Source organism: Coenobita brevimanus, chromosome 27 (genome assembly GCF_032717465.1).
Source record: "Coenobita brevimanus isolate Jiangsu-jjx chromosome 27, ASM3271746v2, whole genome shotgun sequence".
NCBI lineage: Eukaryota > Metazoa > Arthropoda > Malacostraca > Decapoda > Coenobitidae > Coenobita > Coenobita brevimanus.
In genome coordinates this window covers 28,831,545-28,851,825 of record NC_136980.1, presented here as the reverse complement: position 1 = coordinate 28,851,825, position 20,281 = coordinate 28,831,545, and the positions used below count along the sequence as shown (strand labels likewise).

The window sequence follows — 20,281 nt, the reverse complement described above, 5'->3', positions numbered from 1 at the left end:
ATGAATAATGAAAGGTGAGAGAAAAAGTGGGCAGCACTACATCAAGTGAGTGGATGATGATCGTCACCACCTACCACGAAGGGTTCAGGGTAAAACATTGATGAAGCGAATCGATTTTGAGAACAGTCCGTCAGAGGTCAAAGTGACACGGTAAGGTCAAATGTTTGACTCTATGACTTTTTTTTTTAAAGGCCTATTGACCATTGGGGCCGAAGCCTCTGGTCATTAAGGTTATATATATATATATATATATATATATATATATATATATATATATATATATATATATATGTAGATATATATATATATATATATATATATATATATATATATATATATATATATATATATATATATATATATATATATATACACACGCACACACATCCATGCATAAAAACATACACACTTTCATGCACACGTGCATATATATATATATATATATATATATATATATATATATATATATATATATATATATATATATATATATATATATTTATTTATTTATTTTTTATTTATTTACTTTTTAAAAGATTTTTTTGACCTTACATTATTTATAAATAAAAATGCCTAATTTAATGACCCTAAAACTAATCACCTAACTGACAAATCGCTAACCTATACTAAATCCTAAAGAGACAAGTAACTAATCCTACACTAATGGTAAAAATCCCCCGACCATGAGAACACCATCGACTGCAGATATGTAATACCTTTCTACATTACATACTTGCACTTATCACCTGGTGACTGTCAGTCGAGGCACAGACTAATATAGGGGACATCAATATATGAAAGGGAACCAGACGAGTCAGGAACATTTCCATATACGTCAGCTGTCGGCCCTAATTAGAACAAACAAGATGGTACAATGTATTTAGATAATATGTACAAAAAGTGAAATACCTTGCCCAACAGATCACCATCGACTGCAAGTGCCCAATACTTTTCTGTATTGCACACTTGCACTCATCAGCAGGTGACTGTCAGGCGAGGAACGGGGTTTAATGTAGGGGACATCTACAGTATATTATAAATAGATCAGTGGGAAGGAAGAACTATGTCAAATATGTCAACCGTCAACCCCAATTAATAGTACAATATATGCATATTTACAGTCGATAAAAACCATGACAATACAGTAAACACGTCACATCACTCTGATCAGTCCGGTCTCTCTTAAGAAAGCCATCAATTTATCAGTCATAACAATGTCCCCATCACCCAGGATGGTGGAAAGGGTGAAGGGGACACCTGCACCCTTTCCACCATCCTGGGTGATGGGGACATTTTAATCACGAATAGAATTAGGACAATGGGCGTAGGTACGAACGGTATCATGACTTCAGGCGTCTCGACATGTAGCCTACAATGTCATCATCAGTGATCAATAAGGAATATGGTAAAATAGTAAGGGTAAGTACTAAAACATATTTTACAAAAATGTGGGTGTCAAAAAATATGTTTAAATATGCTTAAACCAGGAGGGAACATAGGCAGAGTAATGGAACAAAGTGGTACTGCAGACTTAGTGTTAGAGAGACGGGTTATGGCTCTTATTATATAGTGATTCAAGCAGTCTTAAGTTACTATTTGATGTATAAGACTGTATTTCAAAATGCCCTTTCTTAAGTTTGATATCGCAAGATACACAATGATCCCTTACTGCTGAGTGAGGAGGCGATCTGAGCCTTCGGCCGGTCCTGTTCGACTCACCCCTACATGCTCATTATTTTGTCGAAAGCACGGGTTGTGCTGCCAATATACCCGGCCTGGAAACCTGGGCAAATGAAACAATAGACGGCAGACAAGCGTAAGTCGATCGGAGCAGGGTCCTTAACGGGAAAAAATGATCAAGTTTTGAATTAATTTCCGGTATAACAGGGTCCTTAAAGTGCAAGAAAGAGCCAATTTTGAATGAGTTACATTAGTTCACTGAATGAATTATAGCAGGGTCCTTAACGTCAAAGATACAGTTTAGAATGAATTACATTAATTCATTGCATTAATTATAATAGAGTCCTTAACGTCAAAGGTAGAGCGAATTTTGAATGAATTAATTCATTCGCAACTAGATTTTTTTTCCCCGTTAAGGACAATGTTCCGATCGACTTACGCTCGTCTGTCGTCTAATGTTTCACTTGCCCAGGTTGCCAGACCTGGTATATTGGTAGTACAACCCTTGCTTTCAAGGTCAGGACAAATGATCATATGGGTAAGTCGAGCAGGACAGGCTGAAGACTCAGATCGCCTCCTCACTCAGCAGCAAAGGGATCATTGTGTATCTTGTGATATCATACTGAAGAAAAAGCACAGTAAAATATTAATTTGTACATCAAAAAGAGTAACTTGAGATTGCTTGAATCACTGTATATTAAGACTCATATCCCATCTCTAAAAAATGCTGTCTGCAGTACCACTTTATGTTAAATAGCTCTGCTTTAGTTACCCCCCATTCTTAAAGCATATTTAAGCATAATTTTTGACTTGCACTTTTTTGTGGGTAAAGTTGAAAGTTGGAATACAAATGTGGGCGATTGTGTGTGTGTATGCACCAACGCAAGATCGTGCTAGAAGAGTGAGAGAAGAGTTCTGGACAAATATAGAAGTGTGCATGGAAAAGTTTGGAAGGAATGAGAGAGTGTTTTTGATTGGTGATGTGAATGGTAAAGTTGGGAATGTGACGGTGGATGGAATAGTTGGTGAGTGGGGTGTGCCTGCTGAGATAGATGAGAATGGCAGTGTGTTAGTGGACATTTGTGCTGGGAGGGGGTTGGTGATAGCCAATACCCTCTTCAGGCATAAAATGATCCACAGGTATACATGGCGAGTGATGAGAAGGGTGGGTGGTGAACTGAATGAAAGGAAGGCAATGACTGATTATGTGTGTGTGGATGAAAGGATGCGAAGATGTGTAAAGGATGCAAGAGTGTATAGAGGTTGGGGGAGTGGACTTTCTGACCACTACTTGGTGGTGGCCAGAATTAGAATGCAAGTAAGATGGAGGAATAGAAGAAGGGAAAGACGAGAGGAAGGAGTAGTTGCAAGGAGAGTGGAAAGGTTACAAGAGGATGAGAAAAAGGCAGAGTATAAGAGAGAAGCAGAGGAACAATTGGGCAAATATGAATTGGAGCAGATGGGAGACGTGGAAGGTGTGTGTAAGATATTTATATAAGAAATATGTGCAGCATGTGATGTGGTGTGTGGAAGGAAGAGAAAACGGAGGGGGGTGCAAGGAACAGCGTGGTGGACTGAAGAGGTGAAACAGGCTGTGGCACAAAAGAAGAGAGCATACAATGGATGGATGAGAAATAGGGTCGTGGAAGAAGTTGAGAGGCGGAAGAGAGAGTTATATGTAGAAAGAAAGAGAGAGGTGAAAAGAATACTAAGAGAGAGTAAGAAGAGAGTGGATGAGGAATTTGGAAGGAATTTGAGTGTAAAGTGGAGGGACTGTAAGAAAATGTTCTGGAGAGAGGTGAAAAGAGTAAGACAGGGTGGAAGTGAAGTTAGCAGGGGAGTGAAAGATAAAAATGGTAGATTACTAGTGGAGAAGGGAGAAAAAGTGAGCAGATGGAGAGAACACTTTAAGGAATTGTTGAACGTAGAGGATGGAAGTAATGCGAGTATAAGTGGCTGGGGAATGGCTGGGAGAAGGAGGGAGGTGAGAGGACAGGAAGAAATCAGTAGGATAGAAGTTGTGGAAGCAATGAAGAAAGTTAAATCGGGGAAAGGCCCAGGAATTGATGGAGTGTGTGGTGAAATGCTGAATCATGGGGGAGAGATAGTAGTAGAATGGATGTGGAAGATGTGCAGATTGGCCTGGGAGGAAGGTAGAGTCCCGGAGGATTGGAAGTCAGGTATAATTATTCCTTTGTACAAAGGAAAAGGGGAAAAAGAAGTGTGTGGTAATCATAGGGGCATTTGTCTTCTTAGTATAATAGGAAAAGTGTATGGTAGGATACTTATAGACAGAGTTAGAGAAAGAACAGAGAATTTAGTTGGAGAAGAACAGGGAGGCTTTAGGAAGGGAAGAGGTTGTGTAGATCAGATATTCATTCTTAGATCTTTAGTGGAAAAGTTTCTAGAGAAGGGAAAGAGTTGTATGCGGCTTTCATGGATTTGGAGAAAGCATATGACAGGGTGGATAGACAAGGATTATGGAAAGTGTTAAGAATATATGGAGTAGATGGGAAGTTGTTGAATGCTGTGAAGAGTATGTACGATAGTGCGAAGGCTGCAGTGCGTGTGAATGGTGAACTAAGTGAATTTTTCTCTTTGAAAGTTGGTTTGAAACAGGGATGTGTCATGTCTCCATGGTTGTTCAATCTGTACATGGATTGGGTAATAAAAGAGGTACAAGGTAGGGTAGTGGATGTTGGAGTGGCCCTGGTGAGAGAGGATAGTGTTTGGAAACTCCCTGTACTGTTGTTTGCAGATGATACTGTGTTGTTGAGTGAAGACGAAGGGGAGCTGCAAGGCTTGGTGGATGAGTTTGAGAGAGTGTGTAGGAAACGGAATCTAAAGGTGAATGTAGGGAAGAGTAAAGTGATGGTCTTTGAGAGAGGTGAAGTTAGTCAATGTACAGCGAGGTTGGATGGTGAGGAATTGGAAAATGTGAGTACGTTTAAGTACTTGGGTAGTGTGATGAGTAAGGATGGAGGTTTGGAGGGTGAAGTGCTTGAAAGGGTACAGCAGGGAAGAAAGGTTGCTGGTTCTTTGAAAGCAGTGATAAGTAACAGGGAAGTGAGCATGGAAGTGAAAAAGTTACAACATGACAGTATTGTGATACCAACTCTAACGTACGGAAGTGAAGTTTGGACATTGTTGGAAGGACACAAGTCACGAGTGAGAGCAGTGGAAATGAGTTATTTAAGAGGAGCCTGTGGAGTCACATGGAGAGACAGGCTGACGAATGAGGATATAAAGGAGCATTGTGGTGTTGATGTGGATGTGATAGAAAGCGTTATGAGGAACACACTGAGGTGGTTTGGTCATGTGGAGAGGATGAAGGGTGAGAGACTGGCGATGAGAGTGTTTGTGAGTGAGGTGGAGGGGGGGAGAGGGAGGGGGAGGCCGAGGATGAGATGGAGGGATCGAGTGGAGAGGTATATGAGAGACGGGGGTGTGAGTTGGGAGCAGGGCAGTGAAATGGCGGGGGACAGGGCGACTTGGAGGCGATTTGTTTGTGGCCACCCCAAACGGGATTGAGGCGTCTGGCAATAGATTGATAGATAGACTTTTTTGTGAAATATGTTTTAGTGCTTAGTTTTACTATTTAACCTTATTCCTCTTAGATCGTTGATGATGACATTTAAAATGTCGAAATCTCTGAGATAATAATGCTCTTCATATCTACACTCATTGTCCTCTTCCTGCTCTCAGCTCGTTGTCCTCTTCCTCCTGAAGTTGTGGTTCCCTACGAGCATCCCACTACCTGGAGTTTTTTATTCGATTTGGGTCAAACTTGGTGGAAGGACTGAGGGACAGCCATGGCTGAAGAAATTCGCTGTGAGAATGTTTGATGAAAGACCCAGATCACAGTGCACGATCAGCACAATTTTTATGTGAAAGTTCAGGAAAAAATGAAGTAATTTAATTTTGATACCAATCAATTGAAGGTCAAAGCCAGGACAAAATTAAATGTTCGGTCCTTTGGGCAACTGAAGAGCATAGATGTTCCAGTCTCTGAGAATTCTTCATTTTTATTACTTTGCACTGATGCCGAGCCAACAAATGAATCCTTTTAAACTGTCTTTGTACAAGAATTATTGCCAGTCTGTGAACACCATTGCTGCAGTTTTAATCCAACCGATGTATCTGCATTGTCCAAACATTACTTTCACTTACCTAGTTCAATTTCCACAGCTTTGAACAGAAATATATACTACTTGGTGTCATATTAATAAAAATCTTTAGCTTCATACTGATGGGTGGATTTAACTGAAGACAAAATGCAAATATTTAAAAAATATAAACACACTGGTAGCTAAATTGTAATGTACTTCATATAACAGATATTATCCTTATGTTTATTGACCGATATTGGAGATATCACAATGCTGAAAAACAGAATTTCTCCTATTATGCACTACATGTGGTGTGAAACTCACACTGGAAAATTATGCTAAATTCCCTGCAGTTCTCTCGGTTTTGTATGAGATTCAAGCTCTTGTGTAACATTACTATCGGTAGGGGTACTAGATATCTCGTATATTCAAGCCATGGTCTACCAAATAATCTTTTCTGGAATAAAAATCACGTTTATTGTTATACGATCCACTGAGTAGAAAAGCCACACGCTTTGGTCACACACTGGTGCAGCCTCCTTGATGGTATTACTGTAAGTCACCCAGGACGGAGTCAGGAGTTTGCTGTCTACAACAGTATCAGAAATCCTTTGTTCTAAGCCCTTCTAGCTTCACATCAGCCAGCTTTCACCCTCCACCATTCGTTCCCAACAGCTTGCTCCCTCAGCAGTCCTGACCAGCCAGATCTCATGTTTACCAGCACACTGGAGGCAGCGTTAGCCATTATAATGGGGCGAGGTTGTTGTCAGGTGCATAGATGTTCTTTGAAAGAAAATGATAGACAAGTATTATATATATCAACACAAACAACACAATAAAAATTCACTATGAAGTGATATATCCAAAGTTAGGTGCGTTATATTCAGATGGTATACTGAAATTCAGTATATTCAGATGGTATACTGAAATTCAGCATTAGCTGCATATATATATAGAGAGAGAGAGAGAATATATATATATATATATATATATATATATATATATATATATATATATATATATATGTATATATATATATATATATATATTCTTATCGGACGCCTTGAGGGAAGAACCTTTTTCCAGGAGGGGATAACCCATATATACCTCAGTATTTATATTTTTTTTATTCAGTACACTGCCTGTAATCAGCTAGCAGTCACCATTCTGTTTACACAAGGCGTGTAAATAAAATGATATATATATATATATATATATATATATATATATATATATATATATATATATATATATATATATATATATATATATATCATTTTATTTTTCAACCACTCATCCATTCAATTTATTCCATTTTAGAAGTAAAGTAACCCAACAAATTTTGGCTTCGATTGAGCAAGTATAGATTTATATTTAAGAACCTCGAAGTTGGACAACAATGATATCGCAACGTTAACTGAAAAATTCTAATTTTTGTTTGACTTGAACATAATTCTGATATCGAGCATGAGTGGCACCAAGGATGGTCCAGTAGGGGCCAGCCTCCCATTTTTCACTAGCCACCCTCGCATTTCTGAGATATATAAACAGACTGGACTATTTTAGCTTGTCTGTGACTATTTTGGGGCTAAAAATTCAACACATTCTGCCTCCCCGTTCGAAAATGCTTGGCGCCGCCCATGGGAATGAGAATGAAAAAAAATTCGTTAAAACTCTTTACACAAGTTTCCCTGCAATTGTGACACTTTGGTGTCCGGGAATTGCTTCCTGTGGCCGTGGACCACTTGAGAAAGTAACTGGTATTGCTCTGGGTCCTTCGCCAAGAGTCCTTTGTACTCTTGGACCAAAGCAATGGCCCTCTAGGGCCTCCAAGAAATGGTTGTTGTCCTGCCAGGTTTCTGGATCAGTGTTAAGGTATGAATCAGGAACTTGCAGGATCTTGAAGACACTCTTCGTTCTGCACGAGACGAATTCCGAGAGGGTCTTCCCGGAAATCTCTGGCGGAAGCATTGAGATTCCTTTCGGCACTTCCTCCTCTTCTTTCTCACATTCCAGTACTTGGTGCATGGCTCTTCTCTCCGCTAATTCCACACTTGGGTCGAAGAACATGACGGCTACTAGTTGCTCACTCAAGTACCTCAAGTGTCAGAGCAGTTTTTTCAATGCCTCCTTGGCTGAAGGAATGGAAGATTTGTGGAGAATCTGTAGCAGGTTCAAGTCCGTCAAAGGAGCCTTAGTAACAAGACGAAATTCGAACAAAGGCATAGCACAGAAAAGGATTCCAAAATAAGCAGAATTGCTTCAGGCCTAGAAGCTGGCTTGCAGAAATCTTGAATCCTGTATCTCGAGACATGAAGATCTTAAAGATGTAGAGGAGGCAAACTATGAATCGTGCACGGTGCAAGCCTCCAGGCTTCCTCAAGCAATGGTCCAAAGAGAAACTTCACCCCTCGAAATTGAAGAGAGCTCTCCAACAATTCTTCATAATCATCTCGAAGGTGCAGAATGTCCAGCTGTTGTGAGAGGAATGTGATGATTTCTTTCTTTCGTTCCTGGACGGCTGCAAGAATATCTTCGTCCTCCAAACCAGCCTTGAAGTCTGTGAAGACAATATGGGGCCAAAATTCCAGGAACCTCTGGAAGATCTGAATACCAGGATTATTTGACGGGCCCATCATGGTACTGAAGGCATCTTGCAGTAAAATCAACAAGATTTGATACTAGCAAGAGAAGAAGAGAAGGTCCTCGCTCAAGGCTTTCGAGAACTGGTAGCAGGCTCCGCAATGGAGGCCGGTGTTGCTGGCTGTTGTGTAGAAGCTGAGTGCCTCTACGCGGTCCTCGTTATTCCAGTTGTTCATTGTTTCCTGTAACTTGTCAGCAATGATCTATCCTTGACTATTAGGAAGTGATGGCCCAGCTAGCAGCTGCCCAACTCCTGACCCGGACACTATGATTGGAAGTGGATCTACTTTCTCAGTTCCCATGAGATCTTCCAATAGCTTCGTGTCAGTATCAAGTGTTAGGGGCTTCTCCGAATGGAACTGTTCTTTCAGAACTTAAGCGTGTTGTTCCCGAAACATTTTTCAATGTCTTTGAATGGAGAAGCGGCTCACATTGTACTCAATGATGTCGTGCCCAGTTGCATGGAGAATGCCTGCAATTGTATGAACTCCGTTTCAGTCATACATCTTCGTTCCATCCATCGCCGCCAAAGCATGAAGCATGAGGACATTTTTCTTCCAATTCGACCGTGAACATTCCCCACCAACAGCACCAGGTGGCTGGAAGCCACTGTTGATATCTTCGGTATGAGAAGATGAGGATGTCTCGAGAACGACATGCTGGCAGTACCTGGATTTCTCCTCCTCGTTTTTTGTTCTCCTGTTTATAGCTGCTGCCTTTCTCTCTCTCTGCCTTTTCCATGTCCTTCTGCATCATCACACGGTCCAATCAAGACATACAGCCAGGACGACTAGGCTCCATCTGAAGTTGAAAGAACTTACGATCCACGACATTGTCCATCTGTCCCTCAGCATCTTCATGAGCAATATCAAAGAGGTCTTCCAGTTTTGTCACAAACTTTTCCTCATTCTTCAGCTGAGTCTCGCTTTGACGACACCTGTTCTTCTTCAGGCTCCCCCAGACTTCTATGCATTTCTCAAGCTGGATAACTGCATGCTGAAGTGGACGAATTGGTATCCCAGCATTGTCCCATGTGACTTTCAAGGCATGAGATGGTTTCCTGGGCTGCTTCATGCATGATCATCATGAGGCCCTTCAAGGTGATCAAGTAGTGGCAGAGGGCATCATCTTTGGAGGGGAGCTTCGGCCCTCCAACATATGTGGCACTGCTTTTTAGCAGATTTAATTCACTCTTTGTCCGTGTAGTAATCATGCTTCACCTGCAGAAGAGGAAAATCTTTATTTTATCAAGTTTCAGAAAAGGAGGGTTTGAACATACCCTAAATAAAGAGATATCACACTGGAACTTTCAGTAGAATTTTTTGTTATCTAGTATCGGTTCGTATTAGGAGGTGAGAGCAAAGCTGTCGGAAAAGAAAAACAAATTCCCATCAACTGGAGGGCCACCCTATATATATATATATATATATATATATATATATATATATATATATATATATATATATATATATATATATATATGCTGAAGCATGGGGGAGGGATATATATATATATATATATATATATATATATATATCTATATATATATATGGTGAAGCATGGGGGAGGGATAGTAGTAGAATGGATGTGGAAGATGTTCAGGTTGGCCTGGGAGGAAGGTAGAGTCCCAGAGGATTGGAAGTCAGGTATAATTATTCCCTTGAACAAAGGAAAAGGGAAAAAGAAGTGTGTGGTAATCATAGGGGCATGTGATTTCTTAGTGTAATAGGAAAAGTGTATGGTAGGATACTTATTGACAGAGGTAGCAAAAGAACAGAGGAATTAGTTGGAGAAGAACAGGGAGGCTTTAGGAAGGGAAGAGGTTGTGTAGATCAGATATTCATTCTTAGATCTTTAGTGGAAAAGTTTCTGGAGAAGGGAAAGAAGTTGTATGTGGCTTTCATGGATTTGGAGAAAGCATATGACAGGGTGGATAGACAAGGATTGTGGAAAATATTAAGAATATATGGAATAGATGGGAAGTTGTTGGATGCTGTGAAGAGTATGTATGATGGTGCTAAGGCTGCAGTGCGTGTGGATAGTGAACTGAGTGAATTTTTCTCTTTGAAGGTTGGGTTGAAACAGGGATGTGTCATGTCTCCATGGTTGTTCAATTTGTACATGGATGGGATAATACAAGAGGTACAAGGTAGGGCAGTAGATGTTGGAGTGGCCCTGGTGAGAGAGGGTAGTGTTTGGAAACTCCCTGTACTGTTGTTTGCAGATGATACTGTGTTGTTGAGTGAAGACGAAGGGGAGCTGGAAGGCTTGTTGGATGAGTTTGGAAGAGTGTATAATAAACAGAATCTAAAGGTGAATGCAGGGAAGAGTAAAGTGATGATCTCTGAGAGAGGTGAAGTCAGTGAATGTACAGTGAGGTTGGATGGTGAGGAATTGGAAAATGTGAGTACGTTTAAGTACTTGGGTAGTGTGATGAGTAAGGATGGAAGTTTGGAGGGTGAAGTGCTTGAAAGGGTACAACAAGGAAGAAATGTTGAAAGCAGTGATAAGAAACAGGGAGGTGTGCATGGAAGTGAAAAAGTTACATGACAGTCTTGTGATAACAACTCTAACGTATGGAAGTGAAGCTTGGACATTGTTGGAAGGACACAAGTCAAGAGTGAGAGCAGTGGAAATGAGTTATTTGAGAGGAGCCTGTGGAGTCACATGGAGAGACAGGCTGACAAATGAGGATATAAAGGAGCATTGTGGTGTGGATATGGATGTGATAGGAACCGTTAGGAGGAAAATACTGAGGTGGTTTGGCCATGTGGAGAGGATGAAGGGTGAGAGACTGGCGATGAGAGTGTTTGTGAGTGTGGTGGTGGGGGGGAGAGGGAGGGGGAGGCTGAGGATGAGATGGAGGGATCGAGTGGAGAGGTATATGAGAGCCGGGGGTGTGAGTTGGGAGCAGGGCAGTGAAATGGCGGGGGACAGGGCGACGTGGAGGCGACTTGTTTGTGGCCACCCCGTACGGGATTGAGGCGTCTGGCAATATATATATATATATATATATATATATATATATATATATATATATATATATATATATACTGTATATTCACGTCTCAAGTCAGTATAGGTTAAAGTGAATTCCATGGCCATATAGAGACTAGGGAAAATTCTATGTATTCCACACCTACTTAAATTAGGGTAATTTCGATGTGCCCTGAAAGGTTAAGAATGATTTTGTTCCCGCAAACACTGGAGTGATGACCATACAGAAATTAAGCTGGAGTATGTTTCTTTAGATAACTTGATTCCTGCAGGTAACAGGGTGGAGTCAGTGTTATTGGAATGGACATGATATATTCTGCTTCCTTTCTGTAGTCACAATGATATTATGTTCCTGTATAAGTTGTGATGGATACTTTGGCCATGCACACATTACGGCACATTCTGTGTTGCTGTATAATAAGACTGGATTCCTTGTCACTGTATTATTATGAATGGGTTATGTGTGCACAGATTATATGGTTCCTTATGAGATTGGAGTGAACTGAGTGCTCTTGTCGAGATAACTGTGAATTCGATGCATCTCTTAAGACGGGTGGATTCCATGTCAGGTAGGGACCAGGATCGATTTTGTCTACCTACTGAAATTAGAATCTGCACAGGTTAGGATAAACTCCGCATTAGAATGGATCCTGGATTCCGAAAGAAACTAACGTAGATTCTGTGGCCACGTATGATTAAGGGTGAGGGTTGTGGCCAGGCAAATACTAGAGTGGATTTTGTGAACACATATAAGTTGAGTTGGAAGAACTGGTGATCCTGTATCAATCATTCCGATTTTTGTGATCATGTGAAACTATGTTGGATTCTTTGGTCGTATAGAAATCAATGTGTATTTTGTCTCTGTACAGATCTGGAGAGGTATTGTGCTTCTGTGGAAGTTAGGGTCAATTCTGTATTCCCTCTATAGAGGTGATTCTGTGTACTCGAGAACTTAAAGTGAACGGTTTGTCCTGTAGAGTATAAAAAGACACTATGTTTCTGCAAAAATCGCAGAGAGTTCTGTGTTCTGAAAGAGATTGTGGTGGATTTTCTTATCGTTCAAAGATTAAGTCATTCTCATACCATAATTTTGTTATTTTCCTGCTTCTTCCTGACCAGCATGTTCAGTTAATGTATACCTTTTTGTACAAGAGGTGTTGGGTATAACTTTCACTAACTCTTTCACTATTTTCACATAGACTGAATGAAATCGTCTGGTAGCAACTAGAATGGAATATGAACAACAAACTCAGGACAGAGAAATTACGGTAATTGTTTGCTACTTTACGGGTGGATTCTGTGTCCATTCATAAATCAAGATGGACTCTGTGTTCTTACACATTCTATACTGCAAGCGATAGAAATTATCATATCGTTTCACATAACCAGTAGTTCATTCTTCTGTCACAGACTTCTACATTATAAAAAAATATTATTATTATTATTTTTATTATTATTATGATTAGCATATTATTATTATTATTTTTTTTTTTGGCTCAGGAAAAATTTGATAGAGTAAGTTGCATGCAGAACTAACTCACTCTTAACACCCTTAATCCATGGGCCGTTTTTATATTTAACTCTTGATACTTACAGACAGCTTTATTCAGGGCAGTGTCATCGAGCTGGAGGGATTTGCTACCCTAAAGTGTTCTTTACTTCCTGCTATGAGGAGTCTTTCTGTAGTTGAATAAACTCACCCTGAGGTGGCAGAACAAAACACACAAGACGTCATACTAGTAGAGACATTTAAGAAGAGTTTCGCCTATGAACCATTGCTTCATGTTTATTAATCATTCTTTGCCACTGGAGTATATGCAAATGCGATGTGGTTTCAGCACGGCAAATTGGAGAGAGATGTGTTTCGGAATATGACTGCTTCAGAAGCACTGAAAGGTAGAGGTGTGGAGAGTAAATAACATAGGGCGAATAGCATATCATGGGCTAAAACAGCCGCTTCGCGTTCTCGGCACTTCAGTGCTACAGTCGCAGATCTCCAAACCCGCTTCCTGGACGTACTATCGCTCAAAAAAGTATCCTTACTCACGTGAACACAGGACTCCACAATGAGTACGGCAATTCAAGCAGTATCGGTATTCCAAATTTCCTAGTCCGTTGTGTCAAAATGACTCACGTCACTTTCGTAAGGATACTTTTTTGAGCGATAGTACACACATGACCATTAAGCACAGGGTCTATGATCTAAACCAACTGAAACAGTACACTTACCATGTTCAGTTTGTCACCTGACCTGTTAAAAAATTGGCTAACTCTGCTGAGCCTTATTATCATCTAATGTCGCCTAATTCTTCACGTTCTATAATGTCCGCATATCTTCAGCTTACAACTGTTGTAGCAGAAAATTGCCACAGGTAAAACACCCCAGGGTAAGGCAGGGCATATCCAGGACTTTGTGAAGATTATTTCCACTGTGCAAGTATCTGTGGAACACAATAATAAGTGAGACTGAAAGGGAGGTGGTTAAAAAGAGAAAGGAGGGAAACAAGTATGATTTTGTAAGGAGTCTCTCGAAAAAAGGCATTAATTCTGTAAAAAGAAATGTTATAATATATAAGAGATTAGACAAACATTATTATATTATATCCAATCAGAAGGAGGGAAGGGGAGTCTCGAGGTGAATAACTAACTAACTAAATAAATAAAGCAAAAATATAATAAAAACCCATGATACTGCTCGGGTTAGATCATGTCTGGGTGACTTCCAAGAGCTGATTTTTTTGGAGGGTAATGAGACTGATGCTTCAATCTCTAAGCTTGTATAGGGCCGCTCAAAATAATACAATGGCAACAATATAGTTAGCTTTTTATTAAGTTTTTACAAGTTGAAAGTAGAGAGCAACGTTCACTTTTATTCTCTGTGAGATCATGACACATGGCAACCGATTATTAATACAGGTAAATACTAGTGCTCGTGGGCCCTTCGGGCCCCTTGCACTTGCTCCAGGGGAGGGCTCTCGCATTTATGAGCTGTTCTAGTGTAACATTGTCACTTGGATTTTTTGCATCTAACCAACTGATCGTGTTATTTGCAGCTTCGGGAATGGAACCCAAGTTGTCCGAACCCAAGTCCGAAGCACACACACAGACACACGGCTACTGCTACAGTTTATTTTAGTTCTACCTCTGGGCAAAAAATTCTACGGAGATCCTATGCCGGTCTCCGGGAGCAGCGTTTTTGTGGTCAAAATGTGATCGCTCATTAAATATAGTAAAAGTTTTTCAATCATGATGGGACCAAGTTTTTTCATATCAGTGAATTTTTTGCGATTTTTGTGCCAAGTTTGGTGTGATTTGAATGTGTAGTTTCGGCTGCCCAAAACACACACACACACACACACACACACACGGTTACTGCTATAGCCTAGTTACACTGCCCTAGTATATTAGATGTACGTATTTAAAATGGTCTCTAACCAGAGTTAGCCTCAGGCCCCAAGTACTCTTAATTCACAGCTGGTGACTTATCTTCGTGTTTGAGAGACTATGGACAGTTGGCTTTGATAATTTTTTGTTGAGAAGAGCATTGGTACTATGCCATAAACACGACGTTCTCGCCCACGGTATACAGTTGTGGACATAGGTACAGGTTTATATGTTACAAAATATTCCAAAAAAAATGGACAATAACTTTTGCAACTTAGTTATGCCATCTTCAGAACCCATTTTTTTTTTTTTTTTCATATTCTGCAAGACGTCTGTAACACTTCAAATATAAATAGAGTGATATCACAATCGCCAACTATTCCTAAAGTACATCACACACTGTATTAAAATATCTTATTTTAATAGAGATAACATGTGTTATATTAACCCGCCCCATCCTGGAGACGTGAATTCACGTCCTCACATGATGTGCACTCATATCCCGGAGATGTAAATTAACGCAGCAACATTGCAAGGTCCCTAATGTGCACAATTTTCAATTTTCGCGAGTGATTTTTGGCAAGTATACACGGGACACCTTCCTCTATTCCTCTACAAGATGCCAAGCAGGGACAATGCCTTACACCGCATAACCTCTTCCCCCCCCCTGCACGCCATTGTCTCTGCAATTCACCTGTTACCAGTGACCTGGCCAATAAAGACATTCGGGGCCAGAGTGATTCCCCAATCGATGACAATGTGGAGGACAAAGTTTACATAGCATTAGAGGAAGAAACAATCAGAAATGATGATCAGGTAATGTGGCAAAAAAAGGTCAGGAATCGTGATGAGTTAGTGAGTGAAACAATGCTTATAATGCCTATATTACTGTTGAAAACCAATATACTCTCGTACTACATATAAATTCATACCTAATAAATAAATAAATACCGTTTATGAGTGGTTTGGAATAGTTATACCTCCCATAGAACTCGTTTTCTTTGCAGCCAGCATGATAGAAAACCCTGTAAGGTAAGGAGGTACTCCTACCTGGATCGAGTACTTTAAACCTCAGGTGAGCGATTTCTCTATGAATTTTCGATGTTTCTCACCAAAAGCAGATGTTTGAGCCAAAAAAAAAAGGTCCAAAAATGTCGGGACTGGGGCGTACCACTGCCCAGAAAATGTCGGGATGGGGGGGGTTAAAGGAAATTTCTTAATGCAACGCTACGAATTATCAATTGTTTAGTTTATGTAGTTCAGTGTCAAGGAATTCCCCTCACGTCCGTGAAATTTAGGGCACCAGGGAGGTAAAAAACTCTTTTGATTACACTTTGATCGCTAATTACGAACTTCACATTTTATTTCAGCTAATGGCAGACAGTTATATTTTGCTTATAAAGTTATATATGAGGCAATGTTAATCTTCAATAAAGGTTGGTTATTGGGATGAAGAAGACTTATTTGTAATGAAAAGAGAAGTGGCTAGTACTTGAAAAAATGCTAACGATATGTTCTGCAATGTTTTTGCTGACAACTCCCAATTTTTTTAAGTACCGGTAATTAATCCCACAGTTCAGATGAGTTGTACAGTCTAATATAATATTCATGCTGAGGCAGGCGTCATTTAATGAAGGACTAAGTCACACAGTGTGATATGTACGTTGTTAGTTTCCTACTTTTACGCTTTCGTTTTCCTATTTTTATGTGAAATAGGTTGGTGTTGATGATGATGATGATGATGATGAATGTGTTCAGGAAACAGACGTTATGATGTTTTTCACTTGTGTTTATTCTAATTCCCACTCAGGTGACAGAAGGAACAGAGGTACACGAGGGTAGTGTGAGTGAGACCCCTGGCGGCCACTCCTCTGCTGCCACCAGTTCCCACTCCTCTGCTTCCACCTCCACACACACTCCGCCCAAGCGCCGCCCAAACCATCACCAAGCCAGGCTTGCCGTAACTGTGGGCGGGAGGGGGACGACCACACCCACACCCACACCCACGCCCGGTACCACCACCCCCACACCCATCGGTCTGCCCATAGCCAGAGTGACCCTCAAGCACCATAAAGCCTCCTCCCACCACTCTGGCCTCTACATCTGTACCAACACCTGCACACCCAACATTAACCTCACCCTGCACGTGCTCACAGGTCTGCTATTTTTCGTTCCCTTTAACACTGCAGAGATTTTCCTGTTACAGCTAGTTTCCCAGAGCTTCGTATCAAAGTAAGGCATTGCTATGACTACGCCTTTCCATAGCACTTCTTTGTGACAAGAATCCTATTCTAGTCAGTTGTACATTCAGAATGGTTAGATGACAGTTTTAGGCCAATTAATGTGTGCAGAGTCTCAATTTTTTTTTTATGTGTCCAACTCTGGGCATAGGCTTCACAGCCTGGTCCCAAGGCTCAGTAGTCCTCTTACATACCATACACCTATAAATGTCACCACTTCGGCGCCGACACCCACCGTCCATACTGAATATATGCTAGGGTTGTTTCATACGGGACTGATGTATTGGTATTAGCAGGGGTATTTTTACGACATGTTGGTGGGTCTTCTGATAGATCAGTAAAGTCTGCTTTTATGATATTTAAATCCTGGAGCTGTCTCCTGCCCCAACAGGGATTTGAACCTGGCTCTAACGGGACTGCAGACCACCTCTCTACCGACTGAGCTACCGCCTCCCTTACTTGTCTGATTAATCCACTGAAGTCTATAGAGCACTTTCTTTCTTTCTTTTTTCATTCATTCATTTCTTTCTTTCTTTTTATTCCTTTCTTTCTTTCTAAACAGGCAAGGTGCTCTTAACCACTTGCATTTCAGCTCATGACCAGTTATCCTTGATTAGAGAGAGAATTTGACTTGAAACCGCAGATACTCTTTCCTATGCTTAATATAAAAGGGTAAAGGCTCATAGAATTTTATGTATCCCCGAATTAGTTTTCAGTTTGTAGAAGTAGCCTACTCCACTACCCTCAGGTGTGGTAAAACAACTATAGATACCTCATAAACTGAATTAACTCATTCACTCCAGGGATACATTTTTAACCCCCCCGTGCACCATAAGTTTCCAATAAGTTTCGGTCCCCTGCACAGAATGAAAACCTCGTTCAGGCTGGCTCTGCGTGCGCAGCAAGGGAAAAATTTCTGTGGCCCAATTTACCCCCGGAAAGTGCTTATATTGTTATAAATCGCTTCCCATCATCTTCATTGACGTTTATACTATAAGAAAATAACATAAAACAGATGAATAAATGTATGGAAATGAAGCCTGAATAAACCTGATTTACATGAAAACTAGCTTCTCACAACTTCCCAAAATCACCGTGAAATTTTTTTCCCGTGACACGCAGCTGCAAAGGACATGCCTACTGTATATGCAGACTTTCACGATCTTTCATCTATGAAAGTTTCAGGTTGATACGTCCAATAGTTTTCGAGTAAATAAAACAAAACTATGAAAATTGCCTAAAAACGTCTGATTTGTTTATAATTTCATATGTTGTTAGTGACACTGTAACAAACATATATGTAAATTCTATCCAGTTTTGTAGCCCAAAGTTTAAGGAAGCCCATGATATAATTCACAGTGTTATAACCATTATTGTTATGGAGAAAATGAATTTTGAAAACTTACGATGGGTTGCACTCGGTTTGCGCTGTGACAGCACATACGCTCAGGCCCATAGGCAGAGTATGTTTGTTTTATGTAACTTTTCCCCAGTTATTTTCACACATGTGTTACTTTGCTCTACAAAAGTATGCATAGGAAATCATTAGTTTGATCAAGCTTTCTTCAGATTTTTTATGCGACCCATACTTTAAGAGTAAAATGAATGAGAGAATTGCAATGAAATGCACCACATATTCCCTATGAGAAATATATAGTAAACACACAATTTATACCTTACAATACAATAGTATAAAAACTAGACAAATAAGCTTGTTACTCACGTCCTCTAGCAGAGGACAGGTACGATCACAGCCTGAGTGTGTGTGCGAGTATTTGTGATATGTGAGTGTGTGTGTGTGTCTGTGTGTGTGCATGTGTGTGTGTGAGTGTCTGTCTCTCTGTATGTCTGTGTGTCTGTGCGTGCGTGCGTGCATGTGTGTGTGTGTGTTTGTGTGTGTGTGTGTGTGTGTGTGTGATGTGATTTATTGTTGTATGTATTCATCAGTAATGTGGTCTCTGGAAAGGTGAAAAATGTCATCTGAGTGATGACAGTAGGAGTTGTAGTAGCGTCAGTCATGGCAGTGGTGAAAGGACCAGTGGTGGCAGTGGTGAAAGGAATTATGGTAGTGATGGTGCTACTACCACTCTCTACAGTGCTTATCACAGTGGCCTTGACTGCGGGTTTGCCCTTACCACTCGTAGGATCATATTTCACCCTCGCTTTCCTGCTCCTCACTCTCTCCTCCTCAACATATTCACTTTCCATTTTGCTTTCACTGCTTTCTTCACTCTCATTTCCACTGAATAAGTATTTCATGTAATCTTTCTCAGATAAGCCCTTGCAAGACATTTTTCAGGTTTAATGTAATGTAACAATAGCAAAGGAACGGTAAAAACTGATTAACCCCTTAACCGCGGGGCGTCACTTTCGTGACGCTTGGGAGCAAGGGATCATACCACGGGGCGTCGCTTTTGTGATTCTGTGTTATTTTGAATTCACCCGGGCTTTCAAGTGGGGGCTTGTATCATCTATCAGTACTGACAATGTCCAACACTAGTCAGCACTCCTAATCTCATCTGTACTCCCATCCATTGTTGACAATTTAGCCATTTCTCCCCGTTCTTGACTCCCCTCCCTACCCCCCCTCCATTACCCTATCCTCTCGCCTGCCTGGCCATGCTACGCTAAGTAAATCTTCTCTGGAATTTTTCACTGATTTCATCCATTGAAATAAGCCCTATGTCGTATTCTTATACCAAATAATATATACAAGAAAGAAATAAGGTAAGTGAGAGTGCCATACACCTGAAATTGGCTAATTATCACCTGACAACACCTCACGTGCACTCGTTCGCTAATTTTCGCTGTTTTTTTCCCCTTGAAATATGCCGTATAATCTATTTTCGTAATAAATATACATGTAAGGAGAGAAGGGAGAAGCCTAAGTGATATTTACATTCACCTGGAACTACCTAATTTATAATGGATTGTCTAGTTTTCCTGCCAATCATATCAGTGCTACACAAAGCTGTTTCAAGATTTAACATTGGTAGCTCTGATTATATATCTCCTAAGTAGGCCTCTAATCTATTTTCGTAATAAATATACATGTAAGGAGGGAAGGGAGAAGCCTAAATGATATTTACATTCACCTGGAACTACCAAATTTATAATGTATTGTCTAGATTTCCTGCCAATCATATCAGTGCTAGACTTAGCTGTTTCAAGAAGTAATATTGGTAACTCTGAATAACCCCTAAAGCAGGCCTCTAGGCTGGCTGGCCT

The 20,281-nt window shown here is 40.4% G+C and overlaps 1 protein-coding gene across 1 annotated transcript in view; it reads left to right on the top strand.

Annotated features, from left to right (window-relative positions):
* LOC145394524 (uncharacterized) overlaps positions 1-20,281 on the top strand; it is a 236,295-nt gene that overhangs the window by 184,055 nt on the left and 31,959 nt on the right. Inside the window, exon 6 of the mRNA XM_080268364.1 lies at positions 16,624-17,045. Coding sequence (XP_080124490.1) covers positions 16,624-17,045 — 422 coding nt within the window. The remainder of the gene's footprint in view (positions 1-16,623; positions 17,046-20,281) is intronic.